Source organism: Mustela nivalis, assembly GCF_964662115.1.
Source record: "Mustela nivalis genome assembly, chromosome: 6".
Classification (NCBI taxonomy): Eukaryota; Metazoa; Chordata; class Mammalia; order Carnivora; family Mustelidae; genus Mustela; species Mustela nivalis.
Genome location: NC_139025.1, coordinates 102580737 through 102597674, shown reverse-complemented (window position 1 = coordinate 102597674; position 16938 = coordinate 102580737). Strand labels below are relative to the sequence as shown.

The 16938-nt window shown below is 41.0% G+C and overlaps 1 protein-coding gene across 2 annotated transcripts in view; it reads left to right on the top strand.

Annotated features, from left to right (window-relative positions):
* Positions 1–159: 159 nt before the first annotated feature.
* SNX1 (sorting nexin 1) overlaps positions 160–16938 on the top strand; it is a 32948-nt gene continuing 16169 nt past the window's right edge. Inside the window, exons 1-2 of one of the 2 annotated variants that reach the window (XM_082737245.1) lie at positions 160–243; positions 14850–14958. In XM_082737245.1, coding sequence (XP_082593371.1) covers positions 214–243; positions 14850–14958 — 139 coding nt within the window. In that variant the 5' untranslated portion in view covers positions 160–213. Of the gene's footprint in view, positions 244–1783; positions 2072–14849; positions 14959–16938 lie in introns of those variants that run through there. The other variant, XM_082737244.1, reaches the window with a different exon arrangement.

Here is a 16938-nt window from a genome sequence, read left to right as displayed (position 1 = left end):
TTCCTGGTCTTCAAATGGGCCAAGACCTGCCTAAAGGTCCAGGACAGCAGAAAATAGGCGGGACCCGGCGGAGTAGCGCGGAGGACCTAGGGAAGGGCCCCGCGGAGACTACAAGCCCCAGCATGCTTTGCTCGGTTTCGGCGGGACAAGAAGAAAAAAAATTCCTTCCAGCACGTGAGGCGCATTGCGTGCTGGGATGAATGGAGCAAGGAGATGTATTCTGGTATTTGTAGTCTATGTCGGGTAAGAGCCGGTAGGTAACGGTCTGTTACCCGCCACTGTTTGCCTCATTCAGCGCCCTCGATAAGCTGAAAATGAATCCTGAAGAGATAGGGGAAAGGAGATCTTGATTTCTTTTGCTGGAGGAGCGTATGAAAGGACAGTCTACTATTATATCTCTGCGGTAGCCGCTTCCAGCCAGTTTCTTACTTCCTAGTTACGCCGGAAGTGAGTTTCCGTTGCCGTGAAACGGAAGGTCTTGGGATTCTACTGAGGTTGGTTAGGCGTCGCGGGGCGGGGAGGGTTTTTTGACTTTCCTCGCCTCAGAGGCCCTCAGGCCAGCACCTTTCCTCACTACTAGCTGCGTATTTCTGTCAGTCGCCTTCAGAGACAACTAACAACGAAAGAGCTTTCCTCGTGCCCAGGATATCCAGTAGTGACATACTGGAAATCCTCATCCTAAAAAGAATGTCTTAAGTCCTCTCATGGTCGTACCAGTGATGAATGCCAGGAACAAGGTTGATGTTGTTAGTTTTATCCATCCCTCCCTCCAAGCTTCGAACTTTTATTGGCCACTTACTTTGCCAGACTTGGTGTATAGGCACTGAGAATGCAAAGGTAGGAGGTGGCCCCAGCCCTCACACAGCTCATAGACCTGTGAGGGAACTAATCCCTGATGTTGAAGAATTTGCAATTAGAAACAAACCTTTTGTCAGACTTGATACCAAATGTCATCTCTTCTCTATTGAAAAGAAAGTCAGGGTCATTGTGCAGAATTACCCTATGCTAACATATCCCGTTTATCTTTAAACCTTTGCTTATTGTCCGGCTGATTTAGATTTTCGGCTCACCAGACAGGTGAGTAGTTTGGGTCCCAGGAAAATTGTGTTCAGAGTTTAAGAATTTCCCTGCCATCTGTTCCACTCCACTCCACAACAATGAAGAGGATAACTTTAACTTCCTTGTAACCAAATTTAGAGCATTTAGGTCTCATCTCCTGTGAGGCCTCCCTGCATCTCCAAACATAACTGATACCCTCTTTCACTGAGCTCCCAGAGCACATTACAGCACTGAACACATTGAATGTGTTCATTTACACGTCTGTCTCCCTCAAGTGTCTAGTGGGTCAGGAGCTTATTTCTGTATTTCAAACGCATAGTAGGGTGCCAGGCACACAGTAGATGTTCAATATATATTTCTTGAATGAATTAACTAAACGCTGCCGGAAGAATAAATGGTGAAACTACTGCCGCCTGTTGAGAGACCGCAATCAAAAATATTTACTGAATCTCAACAAGAGCACTGTGCTTGGCAGAGGTAGGTGGCATGTAGAGAAGTTTTCAAACTCCTTTATTTCGAACATCTTACGAAAGCTGTCGGCTACAGCTATCCAGAACACAAAGGGCCTTAGGAATCTGAGCATTCCCTACCCAGCTAGCTCCTCCTTTTCCGCCCCACTCTTCCCCTTGGTTAAGATCTCAGCGTCCGAATGTCGGGTTCGGATTTGTTGGGTAGGAGTTTGGGGCCGCCCCGCCCCGCCCCCAGTGTCCAGGCTCCGCCCCTGAACCCCCGCCCTGTGCGTCCCGCGGGGTTGGTCACGACGATCCCACTCCTCGTTCATCTGGAACGTTTTGCTCGCGGCGCTATCTCTCTATAAAGTTGTTGTTGCGGCTTCCGCCGCGGGTGGAGGAAGATGGCGTCGGGTGGTGGTGGATGTAGCGCTTCGGAAAGATTCCCTCCGCCTTTCCCCGGCCTGGAGCCGGAGTCGGAGGGGACGGCCGGAGGGTCAGAACCCGAGGCTGGGGACAGCGACACCGAGGGGGAGGATATTTTCACCGGCGCCGCGGCGGCCGTGAGTTCCCACCCTTCGGGGCGGGCGGGCGCCCCGAAAGGGAAGAGAGGCTAAGGGAGGATCGAGGAAGCTGGGCAGAATGGGCCCGTTGAAACCCTGCGTTGGTGACGGTAGTCGTGGCTTGAGAGGTCTTAATGAGTGCTAAGATGTTACGGGCCTGACTCCCAGGTCCCTGGGGGCGGACGGTGTGGAGCGAGGGGTGTGGTGGCTTCTCTACCCTGGTCCCTGACAGCGAAGAGACGCCCAGGCCGGCATTTGGCCCTGCAGTGTGTTGACCCTAAGGACCCAGGGGGTGGTTTTGTGGTCTTTTCCTGGCGGCCTGATTTAATAGGTCAAGATAAGGAGATGGGATGCAGATTTTTTTTCCCTAACCCTACTGCTTCTAGGACAAATAGTCTTATCTGGAGTCGCTCAGGACAGTGACCCGCCCACAAATCCTTTCATTAGCTCAGAACTTACGGTTAATTACCAAAGGCCCATTGTGGATCTAGTTCATAAGCGTTAAGCTGACATCCTCTGATCTCTTAAGTAAAATCCTGCCAGAAGTCGCTTGAAAAAAAGGCCCTGCCAGATAAATCACTACATAGATGACAAGCTTTGTCCTTTTAAAGATATGTATTAAAATGCATAAGTACCTCTGTGCGATTAAATCTCTAAACGTGAGGAGGAAATGGTGTTTCCCTTAGTAATATCCAGGTTTCTAATAAGAGGTGTTGGGGGAAAAACTGATCTTTATATGTGGAATGTGAAAATCAATAATCAGTTCTGGAACCAGTGAAGATGTTTTGGGTTGTTTTATAAGAATACTGACTCATAACCACTTGGTACAGTTCGTTCCAGTTTGAAAACTTCTACAGGGCTAGGTCTGTGAATTTATGTACTATTCAGTCTTGGATAATACTTTTTGTAGTAGCTATTCAGTAAGTAAGTGACTAAATAAAACAGCTGTAAATTCTTTATGCGCCATGTGTCTGAAAGAGGTTGAGGCTGGTATCATTTCTGTCAGAGGTTAAGTTTCCAGGAAATCTCTTTGGTGACATCTTTAGAATTTTCCCTGTACTGTATTCAGGAATTGAATTCATAATCCCAGCTCAAGAAGTACTTGTTGATACTAATATAACCGCTTAAACTGTCTAATGAAGTCTCTATTATTCTAAGAAATAACTCTTGCTGATTAATTTACTCTTTCTGCATCTCACTTAAAACAAATTTTTGGTCCTTTCCTTTGGTAATTCTCCCATAAGTCATGGAGAAGAGTTACTGTTAATAATAGCTACTGGAATGGTAGATATTCAGACCAAATATCTGAAAATAAGACACTCTGACATTGAAAGTGACTAGTCACATAGGCAAATGAGGATTTTTTTTCCAAAAAGGGCCCTGAAAGGGCAAGGAGTTGTTTTCTAGAGATTTCTAAAAGAAGTTGAAGAGGCAGTGACTTGATCAGATTACTTTACAGAGGCGTCGGTACTTCTCTTGTATTAGACTGTGTCAAAGTACTTTGCTTAATTTCCAAAGGGAGGAGGAAGGACTCAAAATGAACTTGTTCCACCACAGAAAGCATTATTTTTAGTTAGATTTTGATCCAGGAAAATTGAGTTGCTGGGGAAACTAAAATGCCACCTGTAAGCCGTTTTTTGAGCTGCCTGTTCTGATGTTAATCTTCAAGAAGCCAAGACTCCCCAGATTTCTCACTAGTTAAACTGTGAATTTCTTGTTTAAAAGCCATTAAATACAAATTATATTCCAGTAAATGTTTTAGTTGTGAGCCAGTGTGAGAAGATAGGGGATTGCAGTGCTTCTGTGTCTTAAGGACATTGAAGAATAAGAACAACAGCTTTGAAGGCTTATTTAAATCCACCCAGGTTCTTTTACTTGGGCAAGATACTTAATTACTCTGTGTGGTTTCCTCACCAATAAAATGTGAATAACAGCATTTACGCCCACCATTATTGTGCATATTAAATTTGAATATCAGTGAAACACTTGTGAAACAGTTGAGCATTGTAAACTAATTACTGTAACCCATGGAATCTAATAATGGGTTAGAAAAGTTATATTTATTAACTCTAAAAATGGTTAATATAGTTTATCAAAATCAAACTAGTAATAAGATTGATTTAACTAAAAGTCATCAAAGGCACTTAATGACTTCAGTGGTATCTTACTAAGTTTATCTTCATATATTGTGTTTTGTTGGGTGTTGGCAGTAGAGGGAGTGGTATTAAAAAATTGGGAAGCTGAGGCATATAAAATTTAAAATTTATGGTATGCTTGTAATTTCCTGGACATTGATGCAACAGCTGCTGTTGTTAATCATCCCATCTGCTCTCTTTTAGGGCCCAAGAGACTTTGTTACTACAGTAATAAAAGTACGATTTATAATCAAAAGAGCAGCCCATGATAGGCATTTCAGAATCAACAAACCAGTTACCCAAAAGGGATAGTCTGGAGTTCAAAGGATTTTAAAAACAAATCTGAGTATTTAAAGGATTACTAAGTCTAAAACAAATCTGAAAGCATTGCCTTAAGATTGAGAACCAGCTGGGAAATATCTTAAGATGATTCTTAATAATACTTAAGACCTTACGTCTTTCTGCTTCTTACTTTGTGGGCATATCTATAAAAAGGTTACAATTCTAAAAGTATTATCTGAATCTTTGACTGAACCTGAATCTAGATACACAGCTTTTTAGTTAAAACTTTCTTAGTTCTAGGATAGGATTAATTTTTCTCCTTAATTAAATGAGAGAGCCATTTTTTTGGCCCTCCTAAATGTTAAAATTACATTAAAAAGACTGAATGGCATACGTATTTCGGTGCCTCATTTGACTTCAGTGGTCTTACTTGCAAACTTCTAACACTGAATGATAGAGTTGAAGCAAGTTCATTATTTGCCCTCCCAGGAATTCTAGTATGCCCATCTCTTTTTAGCAGTATTCCAGGACCACAAGTAGATATGCCCTCTAAATGAAAGAACTGCAGAGGCCTTTCTTTTTTTTTTTTTTTTTAATGCAGGGTGTTTTTTTTTTTTTTAAGATTTTATTTATTTATTTGACAGAGATCACAAGTAGGCAGAGAGGCAGGCAGAGAGAGAGAGAGGAGGAAGCAGGCTCCCTACCGAGTAGAGAGCCTGACAAGGGGCTTGATCCCAGGATCCTGGGATTATGACCTGAGCTGAAGGCAGAGGCTTTAACCCACTGAGCCACCCAAGGACCCCTGCAGATGCCTTTCTAATGCTAAGAGGAAGGAGGGAAACATAGATAAATGATAACCTCACTTCAGATTTTGGCCAAATCTGGTAACTACTACTACCAGTGATCTATCAGACCAATTAGAGTTTTTCCCACTACTTTTTTTTTTTTTTTTTTTTTTTTTTAGTATATGTGCTGCCGAAGCGAGCACTTTCCCACTACTCTTAATCTTGAATTGAAACTCTAAGAATTACAGAAATGGCTAGAAAACATAAAGGGGGGGCGCCTGGGTGGCTTCGTTGGTTAAGTGTTCAACTCTTGATCTCAGGGTTGCGAGTTCAAGCCTTGCTTTGGGCTTCATGCCCAGCATAGAGACCACTTAAATTAAAAATAAATAAAAGTAAAAAATAGAATAAAGAAATAGCAGGAGACTTCAAAAGTCATGTATTGAACACTAAGTCTTTGATTAATAAAGACTTATTTATATAGTCTCACTGATGTTTAAATCAAAAGAATAACATAACTTTTTATTGGTATTCAGAAGTCAGGGATAGCAAGTGGCTTCTGATTGACAGTGTTTTATAGACTTATATATAAAGGGAATTATATAAAGGTAAGTTATGTATTAACATTTAGACAGGAAGGGACATGTTATTTTTAAAATCCAGCCTACATCTGTGATCAATATAATATGTATCCTGAGGGAGAATAAATCAGGTTTTCTTTATTGTGGTATGAAACATACAACAAAATTTACCATCATAAACCTTTTTAATTTTACTGTTCAGTAGTGTTAAGTATACTCACATTTTGCAACAGATCTCCAGAACTTTTTCATTTCGCAATTCTGAAAATCAGTACCCATTAAATAACAGTTCTTCTTTCTCTCCACTCCTAAGCCCCTGGTAACCACCATTCTACTTTCTGTTTCTGTGAACTTGACTAGTTTAGATGACCTCATGTAGGTGGGATCATGCAGTATTTGTCCTTTTGTGTCTGGCTTATTTCACTTAACCTAATACCCTCAAGAGTTCATCCATGTTCCACTATTCATCAGAATTTCCTTCCTTTTTAAAGTTGCATAATAGAGGCACCTGGGTGGCTCACTGGGTTAGGCCTCTGCCTTCAGCTCAGGCCATGATCCCAGGGTCCTGGGATCGAGCCCCACATTGGGCTCTCTGCTCAGTGGGGAGCCTTATTTCCCCTTTCTCTCTCTGTCTGCTGTTCTGCCTACTTGTGAGCTCTGTCAGATAAATAAATAAAATCTTTAAATTTAAAGTTGCATAATATTCCATTGTATGTGCCACATTTTATTTACCCATTCATTCTTCAATGGACATTTGGGTTGCTTCTACCTCTTGGCTCTTGTGAATAGTGCTGCTGTGAACACAGGTGTGTAAATAGCTTTTGAGACCCTTCTTCAGTTCTTTTAGGTACACATGCAGAAGAGGGGTTGCTGGATGATATCATAGTTCTATTTTTAATTTTTTGAGGAATTTCCCTACTATTTTTCTTTTGTACTCTTTTTCAATCCCAGGACCAGTTTATTTCCTTTTCTGTGCTTATAGGAAAACTTCTTTAGATCTGGACAGAGTATGGTAATTTTATTAAAGGCCTAACGAGATTGATAGTTTAGCTGGCTAATATTTTTAATTCTGTTCTGCAAAATCTATGGTGACTGTTCCCAAGTAAATAACATGTCCTCAGTAAGTTTTTTATAATATCCCTTCTCTAGTCTTTTTTTTTTTTTTTAAACTATTGCTCATTTGAGAGAGAGAGAACGCGCACAGGCGGTGTGGGGAGGGACAGAGGGAGAAGCAGACTCCCCGCTGAGCAGGGAGCCAGATCCAGGCCCAATCACAGGATCCCGAGATCATGACCTGAGCTGAAGCAGATGCTTAACCAAGTGAGCCACCCAGGCACCCCCTCTTCTCGATTATTAAATAGACTTAGAGAGTTAATCTAGGTAACAGTATAGTTAAACAACAGTTTACTGCTTAATGTCTTTAGTTAATGGTGTCATATCAATTAGTCATGGATAATTTATTATGTTCCTCTAATGTGTAGTATTTTCTATAGGCATATTTTCTCAAACACTTGTTTTTGGAGCTAATACCACATTAGGTGGTCAGATCTAACTACTAAATGATTAGTAGTTGGTCCCTGGGTGGCTCAGTCAGTTAAATGTCTGCTTTTGGCTCAGGTCATCATCTCAGGGTCCTGGGATCAAGCCCTGTATTGAGTGTGGCTCCTTCGCCTTCTGCCCCTTCTTCCTCCCACCCTTCCCCCCTCAACACTCTTGCTAGCAGGCCTGCTCAGTCTCTCTCTCTAATAAATAAAATCTTTAAAAAGATGGTAGTTGAAATTCCTCATTTTTCACATAGGTCTGATACATATGTTCTTGAAAAAGTCAGCAAAACACTGAAGATTCATTTTAATGCTCAGCTCCGATTGTAAACAAGTTTCACTTCTAAAAAGTTTAGATTTTCTTGAAGCACATAGAATCATTAATTTCTTGATCATAGAATTGTGCTTGCAGGTAACCTAGCTTTAGGATTATGCAGGAAAACTAACAAAAGTAATTACAAAGCACTTTTGGAGGTAGAGGAATGAGAAAAGACTTTTGAAGATGACTAACAAGAACTCAACTTCAGGGGCAGTGGCTCAGTCAGTAAAGCGTTCTGTCTTCGGCTCAGGTCATGAACCTGGAGTTCAGGATCAAGCCCCATGTAGGGCTCCCTGCTCAGCAGAGAGCCTATTTCTCCCTCTGCTTCTCATCCCACTCATGCTCGCTCATTCTCTCTCACTCTCAAATAAATACAATCAAATAGAAAAAAACTTAAAATTTATTTAAAATTATACTTTGGGCAGGGGTGGGGGGGCGCCTGGGTGGCTCAGTTAACCTGGGTGGGTTAAGGCCTCTGCCTTCGGCTTAGGTCATGATCCCAGGGTCCTGGGATCGAGCCCCATGTCGGGCTCTCTGCTCAGCGGGGAGCCTGCTTCCCCCTCTCTCTCTGCCTGCCTCTCTGCCAACTTGCGATCTCTGTCAAATAAATTAAAAAAAAAAAAAACATTAAAAATAAATAAATAAAATTATACTTTGGGGCTTATGGGAGAAGCAGTAAAGGTCGCAGTCAGATTTCTGGTTTCTGCAGGGAGTTCTGCTCCTTGCTTATTCAGGTGTTGGGGTAGTTCTGATGACCTAGCCATTTGTGATTTGTTTGGTTGGGAGGGGAGAGAGGAAAAAGAATACTCTAACTTCTCTCTTGCTCCTCAAATCTTCTCTGCTGTCTTGAGTAACTTGGCATAAATAAATCATGAGTAGTTGATAGTTGCTAGAGCAAGTAGCCATAAGTATCTGATCTCCAGGAAAAGCCTGTTGCTCAACTTTTCTGGCTTATTCTCTTGCTTAGTCAAGTGAATAGCTGGGGCTTCATTCTGCTTTCAGAGCAGATTTAAATGGGTTTTGCTTTTTCAAAATGGAAGTTAATACACTCGTTCGGACTCTGATCCTTCTGCAGTTTTCTGGGCCTTCTAAGTTATATTAGTTTGAAACCCAAAAAGTTTAGTAGGGAAATTACACCATAAAATTCAGTAGATTACAGCTAAATTTTGGTAGACAGTAGTATGCACTGTCACTTTGAGGTCTCTCATTTTCCCTACCCTCCCAGATTCCCCTTTTCTATTTTCATTAGTTTAGAGGGACTAGCTTAAAGGTTCTTTACCTTTTTGTGTCGTGGACCCATTAACAGTCCAGTGAACCTTATGGATCCATTCTCAGAATGTTTTTACATGTATAAAATACATAAGATTACAAGGAAACCAATTACATAGAAATGCAGTTAGCAAAACATTAAAACAATTTTATGTTTGCAACATGTGCTTTTTAATGCTTTACATATTAAGATGTAGGGATAGTTATATAACTACCATAATTTTTTAAAATAATTTTTTTAAAATTTTTTAAAAATACAGATGACCATAAATGATATTTTGAGAACTGTAACTATTGTGATATCAAATAAAAATATCTAATTTCCATTATAGTGTCAAATACTGGTAATTACTGTTGTGGTTTTTGGCCTATCTTTTAATTGAAGAAAATGCTGAATCTCAGAAATTAGTGAAAATGAAATTGTAATTTTATTCCATCTAAGTTCTAGACATCTCCTGATCCCAGAATAAGAACCCCTACTTAAACTCCTTTAGCTGTGAAGGGGGGTAAAATTGTGAAGTCCTTTGGGTTAATTGAATATTTAACCAGTTTGTAGAGTAAGATGCACACTATTACCAAATTTAATGGACACTAAATCCCATTCTTCCAAGTCCAGAAGCTTTTAGTGCATCTGTGCCATTTTTGAAATGTGGCAGTGGCATGTGAGAGTGGAGTCACTGCCTGTGGTAAGTAAAATAATTGCCTTCTCCCTAAGATGTCCACCTCCTAATCCCAGAAGCTGTGGATCTATTAGGTTACAAAGCAAAGAAGGATTAAGGTTGAAGATGGAATTAAGATTGCTAATCAGTTGACATTAAGGTAGAGAAATTAGCCTGGGTTATCTGAATGAACCCAATATAATCACAAGGATCCTTTAAAAATAGAAGACTGGGGGCACCTGGGTGACTCAATGGGTTAAAGCCTCTGCCTTCAGCTCAGGTCATGGTCTCAGGGTCCTGGGATCGAGGCCCACATCGGGCTGTCTGCTCAGCTGGGATCCTGCTTCCCCCTTTCTCTCTGCCTGCCTCTATGCCTACTTGTGATCCCCCCGCCCCCCGGTCGAATAAATAAATATATAAATCTTTAAAAAAAAAAAAAATAGAAGACTGAAGAGTGTCAGAGAGTGGCTGTGGAAATGAGTACCCGCTGAAGAAAGGCAAAGAGAGATGTAACATTGTTGGTTTTGAAGATGGAGGAAGCAGACCATGAGCCAAGAAATGTGGATTGCTTTTAGAAGCTAGAAGATCAAAGCAACAGATTCTTTCATAGTACCTCCACAAAGGAATATAACTGTGGTTGACACCTTGATTTTAGCCCAGTGAGACCTATATTGACTTCTACAGAACTATAATACATTGGCATTGTTGAAACTGTTAAATTTGTGATAATTTTGTGTTGCAGTGATGATAGAAAACGAATACACCACTCCACTTAGTATATTGATCTGTAGAAATAACATGGCAAATAGAACAGTATTCCATGCCAGAGTCTGCCAGGGTGATTTTTAAAGACTTTGTGACTGCCCTGTTATCTAGGTATAACTTCTGGGCATGACTTTTTCCTAATTGTCCTTGCCTTGTTACATTGGTATGATCACACAATTGTGTAGCTGTATCTTGCCTTACTAAATTACATTAATTTTTCACTAGAAGATGAGTACTCTAGTTCTCCGGAAGCACAGTTTTATCATAGCTTTTAATTTGGATTCACCCTCAAAATGCAGTTGAGAATTTTAACGGTACTTGTCTTTTGAGGTCCCTTGAAGAATGCGAGGATTCAGCATAGAGCAGTTGAGCAACATAAGGAAGAATCACCAAAAAAAAAGAATCACCACTCAGTGACCTAAAGGGAAGTGATGCAGAATCACAGCTGTACTTTTCAAGACTAAATGGCTCTGTTAGCTATGAGGGAGAGCAGACCCAAGTCTGTCCTTCCCTGAGCTAAGAACATTGTGTTAATGGCCTGGCCTTGTGGTTTGAGGCTGCTAATTGGTGAGGAATACCTCTTTGCTCTTAACACAAGTGCTCTCTTGCTGTAGCTCTTTCTAGGGCCTCTCTGAGAGGTAGATTTGGCTGTCTGTGTGCCTTCTAATTCTAAAGAGAAATACTTGAACTTTTAAGTAGGCTTATCAGTGGAACCACCTGCTAGAATTAACAGCCAAAAGGAGTCAGCAAGGGTTGGGTATCCTAGCCTAGGATTCTCTCACTGAAGAAAGTATGTCTCCTTTATTTCAGAAAAGGGGGCAGAAGGTGGCGGGACAAGGGGAAGCAGGCAGGGCTGTAATTTGCTTTACTATCTACATCACAAACACACCATTATCATCATAGAAAATAGTTTTATCTGTTGCCTAGAAATTTAGCTCCCCTTAATAGAGGGATAGTTTGTGATGTCCTGGTGATTCAGAGATTTTTTTTTTTTTTTTTTTTTTTTTTGACAGAGAGAGATCACAAGTAGGCAGAGAGGCAGGCAGAGAGAGAGAGGAGGAAGCAGGCTCCCCGTGGAGCAGAGAGCCCGATGCGGGACTCGATCCCAGGACCCTGAGATCATGACCCGAGCCGAAGGCAGTGGCTTAACCCACTGAGCCACCCAGGCGCCCCGAGATTTTTTTTTTTTAAAGATTTATTTATTTATTTATTTATTTGACAGAGAGAAATCACAAGTAGGCAGAGAGGCAGGCAGAGAGAGAGAGAGAGAGAGGAGGAAGCAGGCTCCCTGCTGAGCAGAGAGCCCGATGCGGGACTCGATCCCAGGACCCTGAGATCATGACCTGAGCCGAAGGCAGCGGCTCAACCACTGAGCCACCCAGGTGCCCTGATTCAGAGATTTTTAAAATGTGAATTATAAGCAAGGTTATTTTTAGTATTGAGTTTGCAACTCAGTATAGTCTGTGTGCCTCTTCCCTTCCCTCAGAATGAGTCCTTCCTGAAATTTAGCTGTTGATTTTAAATTAGCTGTTGATTTATTTCTTACTTACTTTTTTTAAGTAGCTGTCATACCTAGCATGGAGCCCAGCATGGGCCTTGAATCTCAACCCTGAGATCAAGACCTGAAGTGAGATCAAGGGTCAGATGCTTAACCAACTGAGCTGCCCAGGTGCCCCCAAATTAGCTTTTTAGTATAAATCAATAATAATGATTAAAGATTAGACTTTTAAATCTGGGGCAAAACATATGAAATGTGTTATAGAGCCCAGATAGATATTTATTTTGATAAACTATTATTATAAACTCTAGTCTCATGGAAGACTTGTTTTCTATTAAGAGTTCTGTTAATCTAAAGATTAACAGGGAAGGAAGAATACTTTGTCTGTTTCTTATATGTAAAAGTAGTTTTCAATGGTGCCTAGGTGGCTCAATCAGAGATGGGCTTTGACTCAGGTCATAGTCTTGTGGTCCTGGGATCAAGCCTCACATCACACTTCCTGCTCAGTGGTGAGTCTGCTTCTCCCTCTCCCTCTGTAATCTCTCTTGATCCCTCTGTGATCACTCTCAAATAAAAATCTTTATTTTTTTTAAAAGATTTTATTTATTTAATAGAGGGACAGCGAGAGAGGGAACATAAGCAGGGAGAGTGGGAGAGGGAGAGGGAGAAGCAGGCTCCCCACAGAGCAGGGAGCCCGATGCAGGGCTGGATCCCAGGACCCTGGGATCATGACCTGAGCCAAAGGCAGACGCCCAAGGATTGAGCCACCCAGGCGCCCCTAAATGAAAATCTTTACAAAAAAAAAAGTTCTTAGCTTTTACTGAATCTGATTTTAAGTAGAACTTGAGAATAGTATGCCTCCAAGACTTAATTGTGTGCTGAGTACTTCCCAGCCTAAAGAAATAAGCTTAGCTTGTCTAATACCAATCCAAATTACTCATCTGAAAATAAATTTTATAAGGTCCAAAATAAAACAGATGTGAAAAGAGATAAAGTTGGGGAGGGGTACTTACAATATTCCCTAGAAAGGGTTATGTAAGAAACTTAGGTAAACTTAGATACACTTATGTAAGAAAAGTGTACATCTAAGTGTTGACTTAGAAAAATGGGCAGAGGACATCAAGAAGACAAGTCACAGAGGTTCAAATGGCCAGTAAACATGTGGAAGCAAGACTTTTCAGACCTGTCAACCTGGCACAGATTTTTTAAAAAGAAAGAATTCGGGGTACCTGGCTGGCTCAGTCAGTAAAGCACGTAACTCTTGATCACAGGGTTGTAAGAAGGTAGTTGACAATATATGAGGCAAAAGGGAACTATGGGTTCTAATTTTGTTCTATTATTTGTTGTATTTATCTCTATAGTAATTTTGTTGATGAAGATTGTGGAAGCACCTAGAAAACAGGATCACTGTCTCTGAGTTGGTATAACATTTAAGCATATATTTTTAAGTATTAAAATACTTACTCATTAAGCTTTGTTAGCATAGAAAAGTTTCGGTAGGAGCATTGCTTATTAATATAAATCGTACATATTGGTAGCAGTTTCTTTCCCTGAGGATGGCCCCAGTATTGGGATGGAGCTGTTTGCCTGGCAAATTCAGAATACGCAACAGATCTGTCATTTTACTTTGTTTTGTTGGGTCAGAAAGGCCTGTTTCTGAGGAACAAAGTCCCTCAGATTTGCTAAGGAAATGTTTCATAAAAGATTCCTTAAGTCAGGTCATTTAACTGATTTGGCCTTGGGGTTTGACTTCAAAACCCTGCAACACTACACCATGGCTTTTGAAGCCAGATTCCCAGCATTTTGTTCATGTTCTATACAATCCAGCTTTGTTCATTCTGGTACCGGTCTAGTGCCCCACCCAACACTTGTTTGTGGGTGATCACTGAGCTTTTGATGAAGGCCATCAACTGACTATTTTTACCATGTGCCCATTAGGCAAAGCATGACTGGTTTTTATTCTGCTAGCCTGGCATGGGCGTGGTTGAAAATTGTGTCTGTGGGGCCGCCTGGGTGGCACAGTGGGTTAAAGCTCAGGTCATGATCCCAGGGTCCTGGGATTGAGCCCCGCATCAGGCTCTCTGCTCCCCAAAGCAGGGAGCCTGCTTCCTCCTTTCTCTCTCTGCCTGCCTCTCTGCCTACTTGTGATCTCTGTCAAATAAATAAATAAAAATCTTTTAAAAAAAAAAAAGAAAGAAAAGAAAATTGTGTCTGTGTAAGTTAAGGATAAAAAGATAACATATTTGTGAACAGCATTAGATGTAAAGTGTTATACCTTTTTTTGCCTGTCAGGGGGCCAGTAATACCTGCACAACTGCATTTCTGTGAACAGTTTAGCCAAGGCCATACAGTAAGCCAGGGTCAGAGCTTGAATTCTGCATCCTAGTGTGGTGTCCTGGTCACTAGAATGTGCCCCATCAGCATTTGAAAGAATAAAGGTCATCAAGTGAGAAGAGGAAATGCATTTGGACACGTTCTTTAGAAAATTTTCTGTGTGTACACATAGCCATGTCAGTATCACCTGCTTTGGGGTAGGGCATTTCAGCAAGGTTATGGTGTTAGAAATTAACTCTGGAATGTATGAGTTTATTTTAGCTCTGTGATTACTTGGGCAGCACTTACATCACTAATGATGATTTGCTGCTAAACACCCGTGGGTACAACTGAGGAACGCATTAAAAGTCACTTTATGAGTTTGTTTTTTTAAAAGTACTGTTTTAGGGCACCTGGTTGGCTCAGTGGGTTAAAGCTTCTGCCTTTGGCTCAGGTCATGATCTCGGGATCCTGGGATCGAGCCCCACATTGGGCTTTCTGCTTTGCAGGGAGCCTGCTTCCCCCTCTCTGCTTGCCTCTCTGCCTACTTGTGATCTCTGTCTGTCAAATAAATAAATAAAATCTTTTTTTTTTTTAAAGTACTGTTTTAGTCAGATTATCTCTTCATTTACAGAGTAAGCCCCAGTCTCCAAAGAGAATCGCTTCCCTTCCCATCAACAATGGCTCCAAAGAAAATGGGATCCATGAGGAACAAGACCAAGAGCCCCAGGATCTCTTTGCAGGCAAGTATGGACTCAAAACCTATCCTAGGGGGCGCCTTTGTGGCTCAGTGGTTTAAAGCCTCTGCCTTCGGCTCAGGTCATGATCCCGGAGTCCTGGGATTGAGCCCCGCATCAGCCTCTGTGTTTAGCGGGGAGCCTGCTTCTTCCTCTCTCTCTCTCTCTCTCTCTGCCTGCCTCTCTGCCTACTTGTGATCTCTGTCTGTCGAATAAATAAATAAATAAATCTTAAAAAAAAAACAAAAACCTAGGAGTCTTCTAAGTCACTGAACTAAACAAGCAGTTTCTATTGGAAACATAGCTCTTAAGGATACAATCGTGGTAGATTTCAAATCATGTAGAAAGTAGCCCCTGCCATCAAGAAGGTTAAGGAAAAAGACCTAAACATACAGATAGAGTTAGGCTACTAAACAATGTAAATGTGGCAAGAACAATGCTAGAAATACTCTCACATCTTCGAGAGATCAGACTAAAGTAGTGGCTAGCCTTATGATCAAGACTCACAGTGAGAATTACATTTTGTGTCCAAAATATATGCATACTTATATAAAATTGAAACGAATTTTATTAAGTGACTTACCTTTATTTCAATACAATCTGAAATGTCCTATTGTTTCTCCCTGTTTTTTAAAAGCTATTTGCATCCAATTGAATTGTTTTCACAGTTCACCAATGAGCTACATCTTGCAGTTTGGAAAAGACTAGTATGAAGTGAGGTTTCTTAACCTTGGCACTATTAACATTTTGGGCCCAATAATTTTTAATTATTTTAACATTTTAGATTTTTTAATTTATTGACTTGTTAGAGCACAAGCAGGGGGAGCAGATTGAGAAACTGCTTGAGTGCCCTTGGAAGACTTCCTAGAAGAAGTATTTATGTAGGAGAAAAGGAGAAGATTTACAGATGGTGGGGCAGGGGATGCAAGGTACATTTGAAGTCCGTTCAGTAAACTAGGTAGGCCAGAGCAGGGAATTCTGAGGGAAGGCATGGAAGTAAGACTTGAAATGTAGTTTAGGGGACTTTAGACATCAATAATAATTACAGTTTGAATTTTCATTCTATTGTCAACGAAGAGCCATGGCAGTCTTGAATAAAGAAAGTGATAAGGGTATGGGGCTCCTGGGTGGCTCAGTAGGTTAAAGCCTCTGCCTTTGGCTCAGGTCATGATCCCAGGGTCCTGAAATTAAGCCCCGCATCAGGCTCTCTGCTCAGCGGGGAGCCTGCTTCCCTCTCTCTCTCTGCCTGCCTCTCTGCCTACTTGTGGTCTCTCTGTCAAATAAATAAATAAAATCTTTTAAAAAAAAAAAACCTTTTTATTAGAAAGATTTTCAGATATCACAATATCTTGTTATCCCCTTTGGACAGCCTGTATCAAACATAATCATAGGAGCACCTGGGTGGTTCAGTTGGTTAAACCTCTGCCTTCGGCTCAGGTCATGATCCCAGGGTCCCAGTATCAAGTGCAGCATCAGACTCCCTGCTTAGTGGGGAGCCTGCTTCTCCCTCTCCTCCCTGCTCCTCCCCCTCCTTGTGCTTTCTCCCTCTCTCTCCTTCTCTCTGTCAAAGTCTTTTTTTAAAAAAACTTTGCAAGATGGTCTAAAATTATAATTGTAAACAATTACTAAACTGCTAAAACTACATTGCCATCCTCAGGTGTGGCTAATAGTGCCTTACCCCAAGTGTTACTATGTTTGTATGTTGGGGCTGTTTTTACTAGCTTACCAGTTTTCCTAACTTCCTTTGATGTGATTTTTTGCTATCAGTGTGCCTGCTCCCTCTAGCTGAAACTTAATTTTCTTTTCCAAACAATTGTAATAGGAATAAATAGTTTATATAAGATTTGGAATATTCCCAAGAGTAAAATAAATTGGTACATAGACTTTGTAGGCTTTTTGCTTAATAACTGGTTATTGCCTAAATTTTAAGTAGGAGAGGATAGCCAAGTAATTGTATTTGGAAATGGGAGAGATTGTTCCATCAAG